This window comes from Eretmochelys imbricata, chromosome 17 (genome assembly GCF_965152235.1).
Source record: "Eretmochelys imbricata isolate rEreImb1 chromosome 17, rEreImb1.hap1, whole genome shotgun sequence".
Lineage (NCBI taxonomy): Eukaryota > Metazoa > Chordata > Testudines > Cheloniidae > Eretmochelys > Eretmochelys imbricata.
In genome coordinates, this window is record NC_135588.1 from 5,103,025 (window position 1) to 5,128,717 (window position 25,693).

At 40.7% G+C, this 25,693-nt stretch overlaps 1 protein-coding gene across 3 annotated transcripts in view; it reads left to right on the top strand.

Annotated features, from left to right (window-relative positions):
- The window catches only part of GDPD1 (glycerophosphodiester phosphodiesterase domain containing 1), a 34,746-nt gene that overhangs the window by 1,227 nt on the left and 7,826 nt on the right, over positions 1 to 25,693 (top strand). For all 3 annotated transcript variants that reach the window (XM_077836677.1, XM_077836675.1, XM_077836676.1), the window contains exons 2-7: positions 10,335 to 10,377; positions 15,633 to 15,768; positions 16,289 to 16,334; positions 18,630 to 18,748; positions 23,363 to 23,452; positions 25,546 to 25,679. In XM_077836677.1, the coding sequence (XP_077692803.1) occupies positions 10,335 to 10,377; positions 15,633 to 15,768; positions 16,289 to 16,334; positions 18,630 to 18,748; positions 23,363 to 23,452; positions 25,546 to 25,679 (568 nt within the window). The remainder of the gene's footprint in view (positions 1 to 10,334; positions 10,378 to 15,632; positions 15,769 to 16,288; positions 16,335 to 18,629; positions 18,749 to 23,362; positions 23,453 to 25,545; positions 25,680 to 25,693) is intronic.

Here is a 25,693-nt window from a genome sequence, read left to right on the forward strand (position 1 = left end):
ACCTTAGAGACTAACATTTATTGGAGCATAAGCTTTCGTGAGCTACAGCTCACTTGATCGGATGCATACAGTGGAATGCATTCAGCTTATGCGCAAATAAATTTGTTAGTCTCTAAGGTGCCACAAGTACTCCTTTTCACAGATACAGACTAACACGGCTGCTACTCTGAAACCTATATAACATAGTGTTTGCTAAATAAAACTTCTTCAATCTACTGCTTTGGATATATTGTCAGGACCTTGCTGTGTTACCACTATGAAATTCAGAAATCAAGATATCTCTTAACCTCTTTGAGTTTCTCTTTGTACTGAGATGGCGGATCAAACTCTAACCCTTCTATCTCAGTTTACAGCACCTGCATAGAAGTCCTCATCCATTATTTGTAGATAATCTTCCATTGGTCTAAATTTTGAAATGGTAAATCTGAAAGATCAGTAACCTGAGCCCTGATATTCTATGCTAGAATCCATGCAGGCTGTGCAGATTGAGTTGCAGCCTGTTTTGAAAGCATTGCATACCAGTCACACTCATTGCAAATAGGCTTCCACTTTGTATGTTTTTAATTGATAATGAACTATATTTTCTTGTGGTCATTGGGGGTTTGTACCGAGACTGTTATATGTACGAAGTTGAGGGAGGAGAGCCTTCTTATTTCATATGTGTTTTTGTAGAGTTCTGTCATCTTATAACTCATCTGCTGCTCTGTCCATGACTCTCATCTGCCCCACATTGATGTTCTCTGAAGTAGAATGTGAAATGAAACTCTCTAGATGTGGCCACTTTGGCTCAGTGCCAAGTATGCCAGGGAAGGAGGTCTGCAATTGTTTGTACCTTTGGCTATATATCTGACATACCAAGTAAGAAATATATCACTGTGGAGAGGTACCTAAACATATAATATGTCAGAACACACGTTGTAAACCCAGCCTTTGCGTTTCGAAGGAAGGAAGATGATTCATTGCAGTAGTTAATTTTCTTATTTCAGTTCCTCTGTCACAAGTTAGTTCATGGAAATTGTGTTGCAGAACTAGGGCCCCTTTTTCAAAACATTACAACAGACATTTCCAGGGAATCTGACAGGGTGGATTTGATTTAAATCACTAGTCAGGAAGACTTGATTTAGTCATGGATTTCTACATAAAAATGCATTCTTTTTGGTTGCTATAACCTTTATACATATTCTTCACAATCAGAGATAGATGTAGGTTTCATTTTTAGAAGGTACACACTATACATTTTTAAGTGATTTATTTTGAAAACTTTTCAGATTAGTTTTACAGCTATATGAGAAAATGAATATTGTTTGGTTATTTCATTTACCAAAGTCATTGAGAGGAGAACTATCTCCAGTTCAACAGGTTAATCATTAATATTTGGAGGATTTTCTTGCCATGCTGCATTAGGAGGAGAACATCACCAGACAGATATTTAAATTGTTTTATTTAACTAAAACAACGTTATGTATTCCGTATTTTTTTCTTCAACAGCAAACATATAATATTTTAACAAAATAAGCATATGAATTTTTGATTTTAAACATTCAAGTTTTTTAAAATCAGGTTTGTTTTTGTTAATTGTTTTTAACTAAAATAGTTACATGAAATATTTAAAAAAAAACACCACAAAAATTTAATAGACTATGGCAGCCAAGTCAACATAAGAAATTTAAAATATTGGCTTCTGCAGCTAACTCAGTGGTCTTCACCTTCATTTTCCTGTTTGTTCATAATCTGGAAAAGAAGAACAAGCTTACTTGCTTTTTCAGGTCCCAAACAATTTCTCAATTTCGAGTGAATTAGTCCAAAGGAAGAAAATATTCTTTCTACACTGACAGAAGCAGCTGCTGTTATTAAAAGTAAGATTATCACTTAAACAGTCTTTGAATCCAAGTACTTAAGTGATTTCCAGCAGTTCACTGGTGTGACTTTCTTTAAAATATCATCAGCAAACGTATGTTTCTCGAATGGCTCTTATTCCCAAACTGCGTCTCTTTTACGGCCTGCTGCCATTATAGGCTTTCCCTTCTAGTGAGAGAATGGTATGGTAGATCTCAAATCAATGAAGGCTACACTCAGAAAGACCTCAAGACTTCTGGAATATGCTGCTCAAACAGTTTCACTTTTGTTTCTACTGCCTGTCCCTCCCTTCTCACATTTATCTCCAGACTTTTTCTCCTTGTCCAGATTTATTCCACCCCCAAAAATCTTCTATTCCAGGGGTGGCCAACCCATGGCTCCGGAGCCACATGCGGCTCTTCAGAGGTTAATATGCTGCTCTTGGCATAGGCGCTGACTCTGGGGCTGGAGCTACAAGTTTCCAATGTGCTGTGGGGTGCTCACTGCTCAACCCCCAGCTCTGCCTCCACTCCACCCTTTCCCCCAAGGCCCCTGCTCCTTCCCTCCGAGCCTACCATGCCATCAATCCTCCCACCCCCAGAGCCTCCTGCGCACACGAAACAGTTGATTGCAGCAGGCAGGCGGGAGGGGGGAGACACTGATTGGTGGGGTTGCTGCCAGGCAGGAGGTGCTGGGGGCTGGACGGGGGTGCAAGCTGATGGGAGGCTGCTGATGTATTACTGTGGCTCTTTGGCAATGTACATTAGTAAATTCTGGCTCCTTCTCAGTCTCAGGTTGGCCACCCTGTTTGATTCATTGAACTTTTTGAAACCTTGCACTTTTAGAGAGAGGTAAGGGATTGACTTTGTGTACACAAATTTGCAGAGGGATGATAGGGTTGGGGTCTGTTATTTCTCACCTCTATATATTATTTATTTTAAAGCATTTTTGCCGTTAACAAGCGTGTTATCTCTGGAGACACAAATCCACAGTCTGAGAACTGCAAAACTAAGTATCTCTAATGATATATTCTAGACTGAGCATTGAGTCCCATTGGGTAGATAGAAAGCTTATGCTCAAATAAATTGGTTAGTCTCTAAGGTGCCACAAGTACTCCTTTTCTTTTTGCGAATACAGACTAACACGGCTGCTACTCTGAAACCTAAATAATCTATACAGAAACCACTATAACCCCATAAGATTGGGTCCCTAATCCATGAACTATTGGAACTCATTTACAAAACTTTTCATAAACATTATATGAATATATTGTCTCATACTATAGAATTAGAATTTATAATCCCTATTCCATGATAAGATGTCTTTGAGCTATAATGTATCTTAAAACCTATCTAAAGATAGTTTTAATTTTCCTCAAAAAGCATTTTATCCAAAAAATCTGATTTAAATAAAAAAAATAGTTTAAAAAAAATCATTGATTTTTATCCACCCTGGAATCTGAAAGATGACATGGTAATTCTATAGAAAGGACTTAATTAGTCCTCTGGTACTCTCCCAGATTTTCTCCCTACAAATTCAAAAAGCTTTGTCTCAACCATTAACTGTAGCCTTTTATATTTCTGAGATTGGGCACTTAGCACAAGAGAAAATTGTTGATCTGATGAGGAACATAAAAATACAGCAGGTAAGTTTTAAACATTTTCCCTGGTGTTAGCTGTGTAATTTATCATTAGTCCTAAATTTCTTAGGTAGTATTGAAAAACAAAATGGTTAAGTGAGTACTTGAACAATTACCCATATTAGTTAATGAGTGAGATGAATCCTTTAGTTGAAAGACTGCGGGACAAATATTTTGTAAGGGTAAAATTTCTTTTGACTCTGGTAAAGGTAACTTTTAAAAAAAAAAAAAAAAAAAACAGTGATTTTTGTCAGGGTGATTAGTGGCTGGAGTCAGTGATTAAACTTATTTTTTTTCTGAGAACTACTGCTACAGAGCACTTGGTAACTATGTGTGTCCTAGATGTCACACAGGACTTTCTTCTCATTAAACTGTACATGCTTGCACTGGGTAATATAACCTGTCAGCGTGGTCTTAAATTTCATTCTTACATTCATGAGATGCACACATTTTTTAATCTTCCTTCTGCTGTCTAAGTTCTTGCACCATGTCCTTTACTTTGGCCTTTGAGTACCTTTTTCTTGCTTGCTTACCATATTATAAGGCTTGGAGTATAAATGTATCTTAAAAAGAAATTAAAACAAAATAGATAATACCAGGAGGATCTAGGCAACAGTTTGAATTTTCTATCCATCATGACTTTTCTGTGTAGCCTGCTTCCATGCTTGAAACTTTAGGAGAAATCATCTCCTGAGCTGACATCTGACTCCTGTTTCTGCTGTGGAAAATTCCTGATCACTTCATATATTCATAGATACTAAGGTCAGAAGTAGACCATTATGATCTTCTAGTCTAACCTCCTGCACAATGCAGACCACAGAATTTCACACACCCACTCCTGCAAAAAACCTCTCACCTTCAGATATGTTGCCAGAGTGCAACTCCCGTTTTTCTTGCTGATTTTGTTCGTTGCTAATGGGTTTGTTTAATCCCATTTAGACTGTTGTATTATCCTCTTTTCTCACTGCATAACCAGCTGAAGTCAGCTGGTAAAAACCCCTATTCTAGGAATCTGGCTAGCAGCAGGCCAGGCAATAAAACTCCAGTTCTAGCTCAGCTACCTCCTTTGGGCTGTCGGGTTCTGTGTTCACTCCACTGCCTTTGGAATCTTCAACCAACTTTCTGTTCTGGCTGCTCTTTAAACTATTCTTTCTGCTCCCCCAAAACACCCACAAGCATGACGGTCTTGCCGATCTATTTGTCTCACCGCTACCTGTGCCATGTGGCTGGCCACACCCATCATTTAAAGCCTGATTTGTGGACTTCCATGCTGCTACTGGAGATTAACTTGATTTTTGCTTTTGTTTTTTCTTCACATTTTGGACTTATGGACTGTGTTACTACAATGAAGTCAAAGTTTAAGATAGTTTAAGCTTCTTGTCCTCATTACTAAGGCGTTATGTGGCTTTGCCTTATCTAAGGAATTGAGTTAAGCTACATTGATATAAGCCATGTTTGAATTAAATTAAATGTGTTCACACACAGTCTTGCTGTAGTATAACTAAATCAGTTTAAAATCGTACATTTAAATTAAACTGGTGCAACTTTGAATGTACGCAAGACTTTAGATTCTAAACCCCCTTTTATTACTTCTCTTCTGAGTCTGAAGTTCATTTAAGTCTCTTGAATTAGCTCTGTGTACATTTTCTGAACAACTCTGCTATAAAAGGTTTAGAAAACCTAACCTGTGAGGAATGGTTAAAAACCTGGGCATGTTATGCTCTGGACAAAAGAAGACTGTTGGGGAACCTGACAACAGTCTTCAAATATGTTAAAGGCTATTTTAAAGAGGACTATGATAAATTGTTCTCCCTGTCCACTGAAGGTAGGAAAAGACATAATTGGCTTTGTCTTTAGCAAGGGAGATTTAGATTAGGTATTAGGAGAAACTTTCCAGCTGTGAGGTTAGTTACGCTCTGGAATAGGCTTCCAAGAGAGGTGGAATTCCCATCCCTGGAGATTTTTCAGAACAGACAGATAGAGAGACAGCTAAGAAATGAAATAAAAAAAATAAGCAGTTTGTATCATGCCATCAGTCTCTCATGTTCTATCAGTCTAACCATAGTACACTTTTCAGAGTAGCAGCCGTGTTAGTCTGTATTCGCAAAAAGAAAAGGAGTACTTGTGGCACCTTAGAGACTAACAAATTTATTTGAGCATAAGCTTTCATGAGCTACAGCTCACTTCATCGGATGCATTCAGTGGAAAATACAGTGGGGAGATTTATATACACAGAGAACATGAAACAATGGGTGTTATCATACACACTGTAACCAGAGTGATCACTTAAGGTGAGCTATTACCAGCGGGGGGGACACCTTTTGTAGTGATAATCAAGGTGGGCCATTTCCAGCAGCTGACAAGAACGTCTGAGGAACAGTGCGGGGTGGGGGGATAAACATGGGGAAATAGTTTTACTTTGTGTAATGACCCATCCACTCCCAGTCTCTAGTCAAGCCTAAGTTAATTGTATCAAGTTTGCAAATTAATTCCAATTCAGCAGTCTCTTTTTGGAGTCTGTTTTTGAAGTTTTTTTGTTGAAGTATTGCCACTATTAGGTCTGTAATCGAGTGACCAAAGAGATTGAAGTGTTCTCCAACTGGTTTTTGAATGTTATAATGCTTGACGTCTGATTTGTGTCCCTGTATTCTTTTACGTAGAGACCGTCCAGTTTGACCAATGTACATGGCAGAGGGGCATTGCTGGCACCTGATGGCATATATCACATTGGTAGATGTGCAGGTGAACGAGCCTCTGATATTGTGGCTGATGTCATTAGGCCCTCTGATGGTGTCCCCTGAATAGATATGTGGACACAGTTGGCAATGGGCTTTGTTGCAAGGATAGGTTCCTGGGTAAGTGGTTCTGTTGTGTGGTGTGTGGTTGCTGGTGAGTATTTGTTTCAGGTTGGGGGGCTGTCTGTAAGCAAGGACTGGCCTGTCTCCGAAGATCTGTGAGAGTGATGGGTCGTCCTTCAGGATAGGTTGTCGATCCTTGATGATGCGTTGGAGAGGTTTTAGTTGGGGGCTGAAGGTGATGGCTAGTGGCGTTCTGTTATTTTCTTTGTTGGGCCTGTCCTGTAGTAGGTAACTTCTGGGTACTCTTCTGGCTCTGTCAGTCTGTTTCTTCACTCCAGCAGGTGGGTATTGTAGTTGTAAGAATGCTTGATAGAGATCTTGTAGGTGTTTGTCTCTGTCTGAGGGGTTGGAGCAAATGCGGTTGTATCATAGAACTTGGCTGTAGACAATGGATCATGTGGTGTGGTCTGGAAGAAAGCTGGAGGCATGTAGGTAAGTATAGCGGTTAGTAGGTTTCCAGTATAGGGTGGTATTTATGTGGCCATCGCTTATTAGCACTGTAGTGTCCAGGAAGTGGATCTCTTGTGTGGACTGGTCCAGGCTGAGGTTGATGGTGGGATGGAAATTGTTAAAATCATGGTGGAATTCCTCAAGGGCTTCTTTTCCATGGGTCCAGATGATGAAGATGTCATCAATGTAGCGCAAGTAGAGTAGGGGCATTAGGGGACGAGAGCTGAGGAAGCGTTGTTCTAAGTCAGCCATAAAAATGTTGGTGTACTGTGGGGCCATGCGGGTACCCATAGCAGTGCCGCTGATTTGAAGGTATACGTTGTCCCCAAATGTGAAATAGTTATGGGTGAGGACAAAGTCACAAAGTTCAGCCACCAGGTTTGCCGTGACATTATTGGGGATACTGTTCCTGACGGCTTGTAGTCCATCTTTGTGTGGAATGTTGGTGTAGAGGGCTTCTACATCCATAGTGGCCAGGATAAAGTTGCCATTCAACCTGTCAGTCTGAGAGTCCCACAGCCAGTGACCTCTGCAGTTAAATTCTATGAACTAGTGGAAATGAGTGAGGCCTTGTCTAAACACAGAAGCTGCACCAGTTAACTTAAAATGGTGTCATGCAGTTGTTGTATCTGGAGTCTTACATCAGTTTAAAAGTATTTCAGTTTAACTTGCACCTGTAAATTTACCAAGCTAAACAGATGTAAGCAGAGTCAGGATGAGCTCCACCCTGACATCTGGTGGTGAAGTGTGGCAAGTTGTGGAAAAGAACTTCAGGGGCTGATCTCATTTTGCATAGGCACACCCATCCCACCTAGAATGAGGCCATAGCTGCCCAAATGGTCACTTTGGCTGCTGTGGGATCCCCAGTGTCTCTGTTATTGGGGCAGGAAGAATAAATTGTTATTACCCTGATTATGGGAATCAAGGACAGTGGAACTGTACTTGGCCTTTTGTTATGATGGGGGAGTCGCCATCAACTAAGTAGCACTCGCTAGGCAAGGGACATGGGTTCCAAAACTCTGTGAATTGAGAGAGGCTGGGGACAGGTATTCATACTTGGTGGCATGGGCCCCCTGCAATGCATCCGATGAAGTGAGCTGTAGCTCACGAAAGCTTATGCTCAATACAGCTCACGAAAGCTTATGCTCAAATACATTTGTTAGTCTCTAAGGTGCCACAAGTACTCTTTTTCTTCTTCCAGATACTGTAGCTCTTGTATGTTTCCAGTTTTTTTTTTATTTTATGGACTATGATCCTTGTTTAAAAACAAGTGTATCTACATGCTAGGCTAATTTCAAAGGCTTGTTCAGGATTAGGGAAGGGTCATCTTAATCTTGCAAATCTCTTTTTAGATTACTCCTGGCTCAGAGTAAAATAGGTTTGTATATCTGCCCTCTTCCCAGCTGAAACTAATGTCCTTTTCACTACCCCCATGCCAGGCCCCTCTATCTTGGCAAAAATCCTTTTGGATGCTAATTAGGCTTCTGTTTATTTTACTCAAATTGATTCAGGGAGTATCCTAAATGTAAAGGTACAGGCTTCTGTTTTCTAATAATTCCAACTTTGTATCAAATATGAATTTTTGGCAGGTAGAATTAAATTTGTCATAATTCTACAGTAACCTTACTCTGGTCGTTCAGGGCATTTTGTGGCTGTTTCCTGTCTATTTAGGTCATAAACTGCATGGGGCAAGAATGTAATCTTCCTGTGTTTTGTACAGTCCTAAACATGCTGCACTTAACAAATAATAGCATGAAAGTGGCCAGGCCCTCTTTAAAATTTATAATATTTTAATCTCATCTACAGTATTGCAGAAAATGGAACGTGTCACACAGATAATGTAAGACATAGACCATAAGTAGTTAAAAAATTATCATGTCCTGTAGACAAGGAGTTTTCTAACTTTTTCACAGCGTGGACCACTTCTTTAGAGAGTATCACATGGACTATCTTCCGTCCCGTTTACAATAACATAATATCACAGTGTGGCAACTACAGCAACTAGTTAAATGAGAAAGTAATAAGATTTTTTTTTCTGTTTTTAATTTACCTTCTTTTAGTGCGATGATGTATTCTGAAACAAGTAGAATCCAAGACTATGTAACCAAATAGGCCTGTGGACCAACAAATGCTTTGCTGACTGCAGTTTGCGAACCTCTGATGTGGAGTCATTGCCGAAATTTGTTCACAAAAATAAATAAGTCTTGACTTCTCATTCTGACTCCATCTTCAGTTTTTTTGTGTCTTCCCCATGCAATATCAACATGGAACACATTTAGAGCAAAATTTTTAGTGTCTCTAGTGGAAGCTATAGTAGTGAAGAGGAGTATTTTGAACACTGGCTGGGCTGTATTGTTAGGGAGAGTAGGCTTCAAGAGCATGGTCAGTACACTCTCTTTCTTTCACAGTGTTCATTCTCCCCCGTCCCTGAAGTAGATCTCCTGTGTGTTCTACTGCTATATCATGGAACCCATTCTCATGAACGAAGATACTCGAGACAAAGTTCTCCAGTAGTGGGGTGTTACTGTTGGCCTGCCATCTCTTGAGATGATGTTTGTTCAGCTCAGTTTCTAAAGAATTCAGTTTGCACCATCTCTGTCTGGAAGCTGAAATTATCTTCTCCACAGCACATACTGCCCTCATTTGAAAGGGCCTTAGGCTAATCTTAAATCCCGCAGCTGGCTTTGTGTTCGCATGTTCAATAAGTTTAGCAATGTTTTAGTTAATCTGCAGAATTTGTCAAGAAGTCATACAGGATTCATTATTCTTAGTACTAGCAGTGGGAGTCAACCCAAGTCTCTTGACTGATATCAATCAAAGTTCTCTTGTCTGAAGCAGACTTGTTTTGTGGCAAGTGTCTTATTATAGATAATTGTTAAGTGTCTGGTTCATTTCACCTGTGCTATTGACCTAGCACTTTAATGCAAATTGAAAAATAGTCTGAAGTATGTAGTATTCTAAATGTCTTGTTGGTGATTTGCAGATGATATATAATGAGGATAAAATGCATTTTAGGGAGTTCTACAAAACAGCCGTCAGTTGCTTTTTTTGATATAGAGGTTCAGGGCAGGGCACTATGTCTTGGGAGTAGTAGTCTTTGTGGACCACACATCTGTATTCTGTACATTGAGTAGTCTGCTCTACTTTATGCCAGTTATGTGGGGACCTCTGGCAAGTTCCCCATATGGCCCTTTGGGGAAAGTCTGAGTCTCTAATTTATATAATACTCAAGAATAACTTCAGTGCTTTCTGTGTTCAAAGTGCTATACTAACGCTAAAACTTAAAACACTTCTATGAGATTAAGTATTAGCCCCATTTTACAGAATGGAAAGCTGAGGCTCAAAGAGGTGACGTGACTTGTTTAAAATGATACAGTCAGTCAGTGTCAGGTAGGATTAGAACTCAGGATTCCTGGCTCATTCCTCCAGACCACATTCCCTCATAAACTGACACTTTTACCCACTGAATTGTTTACGTTCAGTGGTATATTTTCCCTCAGGGTATCATAAAAAGATGTCTTTTATGAAATTTGTTCTTGATGTTTTCACAGGTGCTGGAGAGAACCTGGAAAACACAATGACAGCTTTTCGCCAGTAAGTACAAAAGGAACAAATACCTAAAATAGTCTTATTTAATAATTTTGTCTGTATGCGACTCATTAAAGAATTGTATTTGGCACATAGCAACTGTTTAAGATACAGTATTCCATTTCTATAATAATACTTTACGTTTCTATAACTAACATCTGTCATCCAGGTGCTTTACACATAGTAAGTATCATCCTCATTTACAGATGGGGAAACTGAGGCACAGATGTTGCGACTTCCCCATGATCATATGTTAAGACAGTGGCAGTTGGGAACAGAACCCAGGCGAGCTGATTACTATCTCCCTGCTCGAACTATGAAAACATACAGCATGTTTCTTTAATACTGCCTTTGAAAAGCTACATATTTAGATGCATGAGACTTGTGTTATAAAGATGGCAGTTAGTACTGACGTCAGTGTATTTGAAAATCAGAGTAGCCTGGTGTCAGTTCTTTGCACTGCATTTGGGCCACTATATGGAGATTCATTTTGTTCTTTCAATAAATTACAAAGCTTTTTGCATAGTTCATGTGTTGCACAGATGTCTCTTGAAGAGATTTACCACAGAGGACAAAGAGGGGAGACCAAAGTGGGCTAGGGGATTCTACTCATGGCATTGTCTGGTGACTTCTGTATTTAAATGAATAGTGTATGGGAGAAAAAGGAAATGTTAAACCTGGTGTTTTTTTCCCTTGGCTTCAAAAATTAAACACAGCAAGTTAGTAAAGTTCTGCATGCATGTCTCTGTGAAAAGCATTCCTGGAACTGAGTGTCTCTCTCTTTTTGGATAAGATCTCTTATTTTAAGACTTCCATTTATTTTCAAATCTCTTCTTAAAACTCTTCTCTCTCTTCCTCTCGTAACTACAGTATCTTTACACCATTGCTTTCTGTAATTTTTATCATTTGCTGTAACTAGTGGGATATAATTCAAAAGACTCTAGTGTATTTCAAATAACAGTGCACATTCATATGCTAATTAAGACCCCGGACTGGGATTCAGGAGACTTGGGTTCTTTGTTCAATTCCTTGGTGTGGAAGCCTGAGGCAAGTCACTCCTTTTGCTGTACCTCTGTTTCCTCATTGTAAAAGGGGATAATAATCCCTTCTTCACACGATTGTTGGGGCTTAAATTGTTAATGTGTGCAGACTGCTTTAAGATAATTGATGGAAGGTTCATTAGAAGTGCATATTATGGTTTTTTTCATACCTGCTGTGTACCTGGCTTGTATGAAAGTCTCTTACCTGTGGGTTTTTAAACTGAGTTGATATTGGGAAGTCTTTTCTAAAGCCTCTGAAACTACAGCCTTCGAAAATGGTGAATTACAACAAAGTTCTCAGCAGTATTCCAGAAAAAAAACAAATCCAACATTCCTCACAGTCACTTAAGAGTAGAGAGGCAGAAATGTCTTTTTTTTTTTTAAACTTTATTTGTATTTAACAGCTTCATCACAGTTAGTACATTTTCTTCCAGAGTATGCAGCAGTGCCAGTGTTCCTAACCAAACAGCACTATTGAAAAGCGCCACAGGGCTTCCAATCTCCTTAGCATAGCGGGTGTTTTTTGTTGTTGTTTTTTTAAACTGCCTCTCTTTTTTTTTTTCCTTCAACTCTGCTAACACACACTCCTCAAAGCAAGCTGTTACCAATTCTCAGCTTTCTCTTAAAACCTATGTAGTAGGTTGTCTTAAATCTGTCATTTTGACTATTTGTTTTAACTTTATCTAAAGTTTTCTTCACTTAAATACAACTAGCTGGGGCAAAATTTTGCATGTTTCCTCATCTGCATTTAAGTGTATTTATATATCAGTACTGTGTGTTGCATAATTCTTACCTGGTTAACTTGATTTTACCATTTTAAGTTCCTACAATGCTCAGAGGTGTACAGGGTCGTGGTTCCTGCCCTAAGGAATACAGTAAGAGTAAAATAGTACTTTGAGGTATTGTTTGAATTCATTACTATCAATCCCTGTCAGATTCACAGTTAATATCAGTTAGATTGTTGGCTCTTCAGACCAAGGACCACATTTTTCTTATTTGTAATTCAAAGCACCCAACATATTTGTGGATGCTGTAAAATATAATATAAGCACACACACTGATTTTAGGTTTAAAATTATTTCTAAACACAGCGTGATTTAAAAAAAAATCTTTCAAATTATGTTGGGACGTTGCATGCAAGGTGCTACAAGAATCACAATAGAAATCTTAATTGCATCTAGAATACAAAATTAACCTTAGCATCATGTCCCTGGGATTTTGGCAGGAGTCAGATAAAGAAGCTATCAAGAGATTGCCACATCTTTTCACTGGGTTTTAGTTTCTTCTTCTAAAACTATATTGTTGATGTGAGAGAGTTCATTAGCGAGTTCGCTGGGCTTCAGGAAATAAAAGAGAGCTTTGTCAGTCTGGTGTTTATAAACTATGGGCATTGCCAAATGGGAATGCATCTTTAAGCCTTCTATTCTGATATCTCTCACTACTTGGAACAAGTGGGGGCTTTACGAAAACAAACAGCTGTATTTTTGTGAGTTTATCCCTAAACCTAAAAAAGTCTTGCTTGGTCGGGTATCGTTAGGTTGTGAATGAGTCTGTTTGACATCTCAAGTACTGAAGTGGATGTCCAGCAATACCAGAATACTTTGTATTTTTGAGTCAGGGAATGTCTTGTTTTTTTTAGGGCAATGTGAGTTTGAGAAGTTCTGATTGTGCTGTAGAGCAGACTGCTATTTTCAGCTGAAACCACTAAGTAGTAGGAAGAGCCACAAGTACTCCTGTTCTTTTTGCGGATACAGACTGACACGGCTGCTATTCTGAAACCCTTCTAGCTGTAGCTACTAGTTAGAGGCTGGCAAACACGTAGGATCATTGACAATAGGAGCCGTTGTTTTCCTGCTTCCATTCAACAATAGCTCTGTGTTTTTAAGCAATAGTATCATTTGATAAAAAGTTTGGGTATTTAATGGTAGTATATGATACTGGACTGTCACTCATGAACTTGGCCACTGTCCTGTAGTATAGCTAGAAATGCTGTTTTTTCCAGAGACCCAGTCAACTGAAACCAGGCTGAATATCAGGATATTCTTGATATTGTATTTTCTTTTCTTCTCGCACTCAATTATTGAGACTGAATGGTACCTATCAGCAGACAGGTTTTAACCTGACAGATTCCTGATTCTTTATCATCATCACAGCTAGGTCAGAAGTCATGTTAAGCAGCCTTATGGTGATATGCTACAGTGTTTGTTTTGTAGTGTTGCGTGTATGTTATGCTTAAATCATAAAATGCCAAATTGAAATCAATGAAAAGTCTCCAATTGACTTGAATGAACATTGGATCCGGCCGAAATGCTGAAATCAAACCACGCTGGTAAAATGTTTAAGATTCATTGTCAGACAGCTAAGAAAAATATTTAATGGTTTTAACAGAAAGGCTTTCAGACTTTGGCTTGTATTTCTTAACTGTCTGGTGTAACTTAATCTCCTGGGTCTCTATTATGTTGATAGATGATGAATTCAGTTTTCATTGGAGACTGAAGCCCAGTTTGAGTTTAATATTTTTAATTTATTTATATCCAGCAGTTTTTAAAAAAGAATACTTCTCTGCCTTACCTGCACTGTATTGAGAGTTCATAGAAGTTTTGATACTAGGGTTGTGATAATCTAAATAATAGAATGGAAAATATGTGGCAAAGTCCTCTGCACTGCTCTGAAAATCTAAACCTGGATTTTTGTTAGTGATCATTTTCAATTATTTAATGAGTTGGAGAATGCTTACATAGGAGGTTTGAATGCTTACTTTTAAAAAAGACAGATGGGGTCAATAAAGTAATATTTTAGTGTGTATGTGTAATATGCCAAGCAATGTACCATCCTTGTCAGTCTTACTCACAAAGCAGGAAACAAATAGAGTCCTTACTGTATCCACATCCCTAGTAATTTTAGATCCTTGAAGAGGCATTACATAATGTGTGTACTTGTCACTAGTTAACATTTGACTTCTTGTTGATGGTGGTAAAATGAGGTCATATCTTCCCAGGAAGTGATATTCACAGCTTTAAAAGTTAGAGATTGACCTTTTTTACAAACTGGTTTCAGAGGCTTAATTTGTAAATCTTAATAATATATTGCAAATTATTCCTGACCAATCTGCTCTAATTGATTTTACCTGTAGAAATTAGACTCTCAAATCTAATTCTGGATTTTTTTTCAATTTAAGTGAAATAAAACTGTAAACATAAACGGTTGTATCAAGTTAAACTAACTTAAATTTTGTGGTTTTTTGTTTTAAATTAATACTCCTCAGGATTCTCCATTCTTCCACCTTTCCCTTCACAAAGAAAATGTCCATCAACTATTTCCTACAGTCACCCACTATAGGCATACAGGGGGAATTTAATCTCCTGGGTTTGTTTAGTCCTTTGCCTCTCAACTGAGACTATCAAATGTGTCAGTTATGGAATTGGTTTCTGTGGTGTGGGCTCCTGTGCACTAGTGACTTGATTGTGGAGTTTGGTGATCTCATAGGTCACCTGGGACTTCTCAGATGGTAACAGCTTTTGTTCAGTACTAACCTGAGCTGCATTTGGGCCAGTATCCAAAAGGTGCAAGGCTGTATGTCCCTTTGCTAATTCCCTGAGCGATCCAGTCCCTGTTAACTTAAATCAGACAAGCTTTTTAGAAAGAAAAGAATCGCAGTACTGAAGTGTTCAATTAGCTGTCTCTTGTATGTCATTTAAAGACATTTTTTAACACTTTAAAAAAATCTTTAATTTAAAAGAAAATTGTATGCCGTTCAAATAATTTTCATTAAAGAGAGTTTAAATTTATAATTTTCCTAACAGTAAATATGCTGAGGCTAGAAGGTATCAAATGCCAAAATTATTAAACTGTGACCATGGAGAGTGAAGTACCCTATCACCCTTATAATTGGTACCTCTGGGTTGAGAGAGATTAGCAAGCCTGTGTGTTGAGGCTTAGACAGTACAGGGGGAAAAAATACGTGATCTGCACAGAGGCCAGGGAGTCAGGCGCTTCCAAGTTCAAATCCCAGCTTAGTCACTGATTTTGACACTGTTCTTATGCCAGTTGTTAACTTTGCTGTTCCCCAGCTTCAAATTGTATATATGTAAATAATTTAAAGTCTCTTGGTTTCACCAGGACCAAGTTCACTGAATAAAAGTTTGTGTGTTTATAAATTAGTTTTGTATGTCACACAACTATGTGGTATATGGTTCAAGACTGTTTTCTGGCTTGCTGCAGTGCAGTTAATGTGGGGACAGATATGTTGGAGCTAGATTGCCATCTGACGAAAGACGAACAAGTAGTGGTATCACATGATGAGAATCTGAAGAGAGCAACTGGAGTTGACGTCAGTATATCTGACCTCAAGTACGTGGTAAGTTTAAGAAAATTTTAAAAATCTAATGGTTAAAAAATAGGCAACAGATATATATTGCTTTAAGACATCACGCTGGGGAAGGAAGCAAAGGACACTGCACTTGTGATTTCCAAAGTGTGTGTCTTAGATTTGTAGTGTGTCCTTCAATATCTAAGTACTGAGCCATTGTTTTAAAAACACATCTCTTGCAAAACGCATTTTCAATAACATTTTAATTGAATTACCAAAGTCTTAGATAAAAATTTCAAAATCATGCTTTGGTTTATTCAGTCTCTGCTAGGGTAGCTCTAAGAATATTCGTTCTGCTTTGTGTCATTGTGCAAACAACTCGCAAAACCATTTTTAATACAGCGGCAAAGAGACCTTATAAATATATACAAAATGTTAGTTATCTTTTCAAGATAATCAATGTTTATATGATTTATGCCTTGAAATTTGTTATGCTCCATGTGTTTCAAGAAAAACAGTCACTGTATTTGTGTATTTATGCTAATGTTCATTTTTGTTTTTTTTAAAGGAACTCCCACCATATCTCTGCAAATTGGATGTCACCTTTCAGAAAGGTAATCTTTTTGTTTCTTTGTAGGTAAACCTATCATTTTAAATTGCAACAGCATTTATAATATTTTTCCATGAATTAACAATAGCATAGTTCTGATTCTGAAAAATGGAATGGAAGATTGTTTGTTTTAATCATCTGCCTTGATTAAAAAAAAATTGTTTTTTAAAGCTCTTTTGGTTACTAAGGTCAGATTGATATGTTCCACATCACTGGGTAGTGGTTTAATTTAAGATTTTTACTCGGGAGGAGAGATTTTCCTGTTCAGTTACTTGCATGCAGTAGGTACATCCACTTTCCAATTCCCCTGTGATTTCTTTTAAGATAGTTGATTCATGATCCCTGATATGGCAGTGGGGATGGTTTTTCTCTTTCCAACTCATGGCATTTGGCTAGTGTGCTATCTGCTTGTGACTTCAAGAGACTTTTTGGATCTACTACGCTGTTCTGGTAGAGACTTCTGCAATATTCTGGCTGACACAAATGCATTTTTAGCAGAAGGAATGGAGAGAGTGAGTTGTTCTGTTAATGGGTTTAAAAGAAGCACCAATATAGCTGTGAGAGGAGGAAAGCATATAAAATGGTGAACATATTCCTCATGAAAACAAGCTGCTGGTTCTCAGGCTGCTACTTAAATAGATCATGTTCACCATGTTGACAGATTCAAATTAAAAGTAATTACCCCACCTCAAAGCCTCTGAAGACTTTATCAAATGGGCTAAATTGAAGGACTTAGTAGTATCTGTATTTAGTATTAATGGTCCTCAACGTTGTTTTGAATAACCTTGGGCATATTTGAAACTTCCATCAAGAATCTTAAAGCATTTAAAAAACACGAAATGAAGCTTCACAATTATCCTATTTTACAAATGAGGAAATAAGGGTACAAAGGTCAACTGACTTGCCCACGGTAACACAGCATCTGTGGGACTGAAACCTGGATTTCCTGGCTCCTATTCCCTTCTCCAACCACTAGATAATGCTTCCCCAGTAAATAAAAGTTTAAGAAGAGAATACACTTTCTTAACTAGATGATACCTATCTATTCTTTCTATCAGTCCCAACTTCTGTTTAACATTATCTATTAACCATTAAATTTAGCAGGTTGGAGCTGTTGGAAGTTGAGGGTGTGTTGGCCATGACCATTAATTTAGGATTTGAACAGGGTGGGCATTGAGATTTTGATGATGATGACCATTATTTTTTGTTCTAAGTTATTTTGAATTTCATGTGCTGGAGGTCTGCTAATTGACAACCAATTCATAATAGCTTTTGGGATAGGATGTGTCATCCAAACCACACTCTGGCATCATGGCAGGGTTGGTGTGAACTGTATGTAAACCATTCTTGATAGAGGAGGAGACTGGAGGTAGAAGTTCTATTCTAGTTTTTAATATCTTGGATCAAAGAAAGCATTGCAGTGGAAGGGGTTCCACATTGCCCCTCCTACAAGAACAGTGTGCCAGGGTGCCTGCTGGGGAAGTCTCCCCCATTCCCATGCACATAGGTAGTTTGAGGAACAACTTCCAGAGGTAAGACATAGGTACAGTAGACACTGATTCTAGCAATGAGAACTGATGTCATAGTCACTATCATGATACTACACAGTTGGACAGCAAAATACAAAAATGCATTCTAGTTCCACTTAATAAAAATATTTCTCATTCAGTGACCTTAAATGTGAAATTTAAAATGGCCTCTTACCATTACTGGGCAGAATAACACTACAAATTATCATCCTGTGATACAAAACTGCTACACCATTTTCATGGGATGGATTTTTATACTTGCCATGTGCCACCTGACATATCTAGATTAAAAATTAGAACTAAATTTGTATATGCTTGCCAGATTCCTATACAAGTATGCTGGTCCAAGAGGCCCAGCTGAGATTTGGGGGGGCATGTCATAATATAAAGGGAAGGGTAAACCCCTTTAAAATCCCTCCTGGCCAGAGGAAAAATCCTCTCACCTGTAAAGGGTTAAGAAGCTAAAGGTAACCTCGTTGGCACCTGACCAAAATGACCAGTGAGGAGACTGATTCCCCCAAGTATGAGCATCCAAGGGTAGCATATTGCACTGTAAGCTGGACCATAGGATTGACCTTGATAATGATTTTGATTCACCTAGATAGTTGCAGGGTTTTTTTCCCCTCAGTACAAGGAGTATGCTAGCTTTTCAGAACTATTTTACTTTTAGGTCCTTCATCAAAATGTTGAGCGCTCTATAGATTTGCTTTTAACTGCAAAATGTTGAGAGGCAAATCACAGCACTGACACAACTGCATTTGCTTTCCCAGAATGCCACTGTGAGGGTGAAGACAATCGCATTCCACTGCTGAAGGAGGTGTTTGAGGCATTTCCAAATACTCCGGTCAACATTGACATCAAAGTGAACAACAATGTGCTGATTAAAAAGGTACACGACACAGTACCTACTGCCCAAAACTAGCACCTTGAGTTGTAATTGAATCAAATTGCGCAAAGGTCACATCTTATCTGTACTTGGATAAGAGACTACAGGAAGTAGAACTGATGATTCAGTGGAAGGTGGTGTTCTTCAAGTGCTTGTTCATGTCAGTTCCAATTAGGAGTGTGCGTAGTTGTCGGAAAGTTATCCCGGAGCAGCTCCTGTCGGGTTGGCTGTGGAGCCCCCTGGAGTGGCGCATTCATGGCACTCAGTATATGACCCTGCTGACCCGGCCCCTCCTCAGTTCCTTCTTACTTCCAGTGATGGTCGTTGGAACTGCGATCTCTTGCCTAGCAAGTGCTTCCCTTAGCGTTCTTTCATATAGTTAGTTTAGCTTAGTTTATTTGTGGTTAGTTTTAGTTGTTAGTATATATAGTGAGGTTTGGGAGCGGGGTTCCCAAATCCCACCCTCCTTTGGGCTCGGGGGCATGCCGTGAGCCTAAGGCTTTTAAACCCTGCGGAACCTGCAGCCAAGCCTATGCCAACGAGCGACCCCCACGACTCATGTCTGTAGGAGGCGCACCAGATAGAAAGATGCAAGATCTGCAGGGCTCTCTGCACCAGAACTAAAGGAGCAAGATTTCCGATTGAAGCAGTTGCTTGTGGAATCTGCCCTTCATTCACAGTCTGCTGTGGACCGCCAGGACCCTGTCCCTCTTCAGGGACCCTTCTCACAAGCAACTCCTTATCCAGGAGGTGCAGGTGCTCCTCACAGCAGGGTCAATGGAGGAGGTTCTTCAGGAGCTATGTGGCAAGGGATTCTATTCCATTATTTCCTAATCCCCAAAGCCAAGGTGGGGTCTCAGACCCATCCTAGACTTGCAAGGGCTCAACAAATTCATGATAAAGTTCTGCATAGTCTCCCTAAGTACAGTTATCCCTTCTCTGGATCCAGGCAACTGGTAAGCCGCTCTCGACATGAAAGATGCATACTTTCACATAGCTATTCAACCTGCACACAGATAATTTCTACGGTTTGTGGTCGACCAAAAACATTATCAGTTCATGGTCCTCCCCTTCGGCCGGTCAACAGCTCCCCAAGTGTTCACCAAGTGCATGTCTGTCGTAGGAGCCTTCTGCTGGAGAATTAATTCCTACCTCGACAACTGGCTACTACGGGGGGTACTCCAGGGAGCAGGTAGTCTCAAGTCCAATTAGTCAGATCCATTTTCAAGAGACTGGGACTCCTCCTTAATTTGAACAAGTCAACCTTATCACTGACCCAAAGAATAGAATTCATCGGGGAGGTGCTAGACTTGGTACAGGCAAGGGTGTTCCTTCCAGAGACCTGATCCCAAGCCATAACAGACATTATTCAAAACCTCAGGCGATACCTGACCACTACAGCAAGGGGATGCCTGAGTCTCCTTGGCCATGTGGCAGCCTGCACTTACGTGGTCCGCCATGGCAGACTGAAGCTCGGGCCACTCCAGACCTGGTTCGATTCGGCCTACCACCCAGGGCATGACAGCCTGGACTCAGTGGTCACGGTACCAGAGCAAGTACTTGAGTCCCTCCAATGGTGGCTCGACCCTTGGACAGTGTGCGAAGGAGTCCCATTCAACAGCCCCTAGCCCTCCTTGTCCCTGGTAACGGATGCGTCAGCTCTGGGTTGGGGTGCGCATTTGGGAGATCTCCAAATATAGGGCCTATGGTCACAGGACGAGCTCCCCCTTCATATAATATCAAGGAGCCCAGGGTAGTACAGTTAGCATGCCAAACCTTTCAGGCCTGACTAAGAGGTCAGTGCGTGGCAGTGATGATGGACAACACCCCTGCCACATTTTATATCAGCAAGCAGGGTGCAGCCTGTTCCTCCCCCCTATGCCAAGAAGCCGACCAGCTGTGGGAGTTCTGCATATCCCATTCCTTTCACCTGGAGGTGTCCTATCTCCCAGGAGCTCAGAATGAACTAGCAGTCCACCTGAGCAGGTCATTTGGCAATCACGAGTGGTCCATCCGTCCGGATGTCATACACTCCATCTTCCAAAGGTGGGGGTTTCCCCAGGTCAACCTGTTCGTCAACAGGAGCAACAGGAAGTGTCCAATACTCTGCTCCTTCCAGAAGCACAGCCCGGGCTCAATCACGGATGCGTTTCTGCTACTCTGGGGAGGCCGCCTGTTGTATGCCTTTCCCCTGATCCCTCTCGTGCACAAGGTACTTCTCAAGGTCCGCAGGGTCAGAGTGGAAGTAAATCTGGTGGCCCTAGCGTGACCCCGACAACACTGGTACACCACGCTCCTAGAACTGTCAGTGGACATGCCAGTCGAGTTACCACTGCCCTCCGATCTGATCATTCAGGATCACGGTCTCCTTTACCCCCCAGACCTCTAGTCACTCCATCTCATGGCCTGGAAGCTTCATGGTTAAACCCCATGGAGCTTCTGTGCTCAGAACCAGTAAGGGAGGGAAACCATCCACTAGGATCACATATCTAGCTAAGTGGAAAAGATTCACTTGCTGGTGTGCCCAGCAACATACACCTCCACTACAGGGGTCTATACCACTCATTCTAGAGTACCTTCTGTACCTGAAACAACACAGATTGGCAGCGTCATCCATCAAGTTACATCTTGCTGCTATCTCAGCCTTCCAGCCGGGAGCATCTGGCAGATCTGTATTTTCTAACCTCACGGTAGGCCATTTCTTCATGGGTCTGGAATGCCTACATCCTCAGACTAGACAGCCTGTCCCACCATGGGACCCTCAGTCTGGTCCTCTTCAAATTAATGGAGCCCACTTTTGAACCATTAGTGACTTGCTCCCTTCTCTGTCGTGGAAGGTAGCCTTCCCAGTCACCATCACATCAGCCAGGACAGCGTCAGAGCTAACGGCCCTTACCTGCAATCCACCCTACGCAGTCTTCCACAAAGATAAGGTGCAACTCGGGCCTCACGCAGCTTTTCTTCGCAAGGTAGTGTGTCACTTCCATACCAGCAAAGACATTTTTCTACGTGTCTTCTATCCTAATCCTCATGCCAGTAATCGAGAACAGAGGCTACATTCATTGGCTGTTCAGCGGGCACTAGCATTCTACAACGAGCGCACTAAGCCGTTCAGGCAGTCAAACCAGGTGTTTGTAGCAGTAGCAGACTGGATGAAAGGACTCCTGGTCTCATCTCAAAAATATCTTCATGGATCACGTCCTGCATCTGCACGTGCTATAAGCTGGCCAAGATCCCAGCCCTGGCACTTACGGCACATTCCACAAGGACACGAGCCTCGTCAATGGTGTTCCTGGCCCAAGTCCCGATGCAAGAAATTTGCAGGGCAGCAACGTGGTCCTTGGGGCATACGTTCACCTCTCATTAAGCTATTATGCAGCATTCCACGGAGCAGTGCTCCAATCAGCGGTTCCTTAACTCTAACCCCACCTCCGGGGTGGAGCTTGGGAGTCACCTAATTGGAATTGATGTGAACAAGCACGCGAAGAAGAAAAAATAGTTGCTCACCTTCTTGTAACTGTTGTTCAAGATGTGTTGTTCGTGTCCATTCCAATACCCACCCCCCTATCCCTCTGTCAGAGTAGCCGGCGAGAAGCAACTGAGCAGGGGCAGGCTCATATATTTAGCTCCATGAAGGTGCCCCTCCAGGGAACTCCGCAGCTGACCTGACGGGAGCTGCTAAGGGAAAACTTTCTGACAACTGTGCACGCGGTGCACACACACCTAATTGGAATGGATGTGAACATCTTGAAGAACAACAGTTAGGAGTAATCGTTTTTTCCCCTGAGTCAGGACTGAACCTGGGCTCATCATGGCAATAGGAAGGGGTTGCTATGTTGCTAGAGGCATCTCTAAGATGAGATGCAAGATGGAGGTCATGACTGTTCTGGACACTGGCATCTAGATATTGTGTACTATATATTTTTTAGGTAAAGATAACAGCACTTCATAGAAGAGAGAACCCCCTAATATGGCTGGCTGGTAAAGCCCTCCTGGTTTTTAAACAGCATATGTGCTCTACCAGGGTACCTTCACCAAGAGTTTTTATTATTATTTCTTGTTTATGCTCCAGGTACAACACAATGTAGCAGCAGATAGAAGGGACTTCCCTCCTGCTCCCTGGCTCAGCCTTTTCTACTGCTTGCTTCCTTCTCTGAGCTGTCCAGCTCATGAGCTAATTACTTCATTAGTTCATCAGACTCCCTACAGGGGCAAGTGATCTCCATTAAGCTTCCAAACACAATTAAACTACCTAACTCCCTCTCACTCTAACTACACCCAGTGCCCCTGCATGTCCTAAGTGACCAGGATGCTGGTTCCCAGAAGGGGCTCTATTTATAGTCACTAACAACAACGCCATGTCTCAGTATTCTTTATCTCTTGTCCTGAAATGCTGTGCTGAACAGCTGCTGTATCCCATCCTAGAAGTGACTGTGTTAAAGTGGTGGGAGAGAATATGAAGAGTTGTTTTTTTTCTGAAGCAACTCTTTGTTATAATAAATTGCAGTATATTGAGCTCCCGATGAATAATTCTTCAAGTGATGAAGAATAAACATCTCAAATGGGTGGTATCAGTGAATAAATGTCAGGATTCTGCTTTTTGATCACTGATTACAGGTTTCAGAGTTGGTGAGCCAGTACAAACGAGAACGTTTGACAGTGTGGGGCAATGTCAATTATGAGATTGTGGAGAAGTGTCATAAAGAGGTAAGCACCAAGAAATAACTATGATCTAGTAAAGGATCAGTGTCTTTACACTCTCCTGTCTGTTACTGTGTGGTGATTGAGTGATTCAGCATTTACAGAAAAATACTGTGTATTTAGCCATTTACCCAGGTTTTTCACCTGTGGTCAGAACTGTGGTAGCAATATGGTATTAACTCTTCCACACATTAAAATATAAATTAAACTAAATATTAACACTTCCTTTTCTGTCCTAACTTTTTAAAATAACAACTTATGTTAATTTTCATACATATGAATGTATTTAATTGATGCTTGAGAGTAAGACCCACACATTCTTCTTCCACATCTTTCTCTGACCTCTTTCCTGGCTTCGGCTGTCTTTCCCCATCAAGTTGAATATTCTCCTCCTCGTTTTCAAGTCTCTTTACTGCTACATCTCTTCCCACTCCCCATCCTATTCATACAATCTTACTGAAGTTCTCTCCTGACTCCATGCTGTCCTATTACACTCTTTAATTTGTGCTGCTAGTCTCAACAATGGCCTTCCAGCTGAGGTGTACCAAGGGCACTCACTCTTCTTCAAAGGTTTTGTGAAGACTCACTTGCTCTGTGAAAAAACATTCAAGTAATAAAGCCTACCCACAACTGTCTCTGCGCTATTCTGTTCTTTACTGTAATGTCCTGGGTATTATGCCTTTAGGCTGTAAGCTGTTTGTGGGAGGAACTCTTAGGCTTGATCTACACAGTCTTTACACCAATTTAACTACTTTGTTGGCAGTATAATTTTTCTACTGAAAGTAGCTCAAGTTGAACAACACCCCTAGTGTGGGTCCAATTAGGGTTTGTGTGTACAAACAGTGCCTGGCAAGCTGGGGTGTTAATCTACATTGCGCTAGCCTGCTGTGCGCTAACTGTCCATGTGAACCCTAATGATGTGCCCTAAAAGTTCCCTAGTGTGCTTTAATCTACTCCTTTTTCAAAGTGGGGTAACTTATAGTGCAGTACAGAACCTACAGTGCACGGCAACAGGGTCCACAGTGACACTTAGTGTGCAGCAGGCTACTGCGAGTTTGATTTACACCCCAGCTTGCCAAGCACTAAGTTTTCATATAGACAGTCGCTTATACTGGTGTAAAGGTGCCTTATACCAATACGGCTTATTCCTTTCCCTGTACAGGAATAAGCTATACAAGTTACAAGCACCTTTACTACTGGTATGATTGTGTCTGCAATAGGAGAGTTGTACCACTTTATAGTTAAAGCAGTATAACTTTTGAGTGTAGATAGCCCCTGGCTTGCTTGCTTGCTTGTTTTTTAGCAAGATTTACCCACTGCACAGTACTATTGCATACATCTGTGATACAGGATCAATAATACTGGAGGAAAACAAAATTGGTGGGGCGGGCAGAGAAATCAATCTACGGAGTAGATTGTGGGGAAGGAGTAAGGACTATTACCTTTCTCACTTCTGTCCTCTGAATCCTGCTGTCTCTTGTTCCTCAGTGTCTGTTATTTTCTGATTGTCTTTGTTTCCCAGTCACAGCTGAGCTGGATATTGCTAGAATGGCAGCTGGTTTCTCTTGTCCAAAGCCCTCTTCCCCAGGCTGGTGACTGCTTTGGAATCCGTCAAAACCACACTCAGTAGGCAGCCAGTGGTGCCTGGATTCTGCCCTTTTGGTTTTCTGGAAGGGTGCTCAGCTCATCTGAAGCTCAACAGCACCCCTTTGTGCATGAACAGCTTCTGTGGTAATGGAAATATGAGACACAGGAAGTGCTTAGTGCCAGAATAGTTTTCACCAGAATTTTACCAGATTACAGAAGCAGGGGATGGAGATCACAGGCAATGGCTGGCTCTCTTGAAACCCTTCCCTTGACCCAGCTTGATCTTCCAGCAGCTACTGCCTCTTCCAATTGCTTGCAACTTTAGCTGGGACTACACAAATCAAGGGCAGACCCAGCAAACTTGGACAGTTGGCAACTCTGCTGGATGTTTTATGTCTTTAAGCACAAATGCTAAACTTTATAACACATTCATTCACTGAAGATTGTTTTGATACAAAAGTTTCAGCAACCTGATAAATAACTTCCATTATTTTCCTACATGTTTTTTACAGAATGCTGATATTCCTATCCTTTTCTGTTTGAAACGTGTCCTGCTTCTTGTTGGCTTGTTTTACACTGGTCTGCTGCCATTCATTCCCATCAGGGAGGAATTCTTAGAAATTCCCATGCCCTCAATCATCCTGAAGTAAGTGATTTACA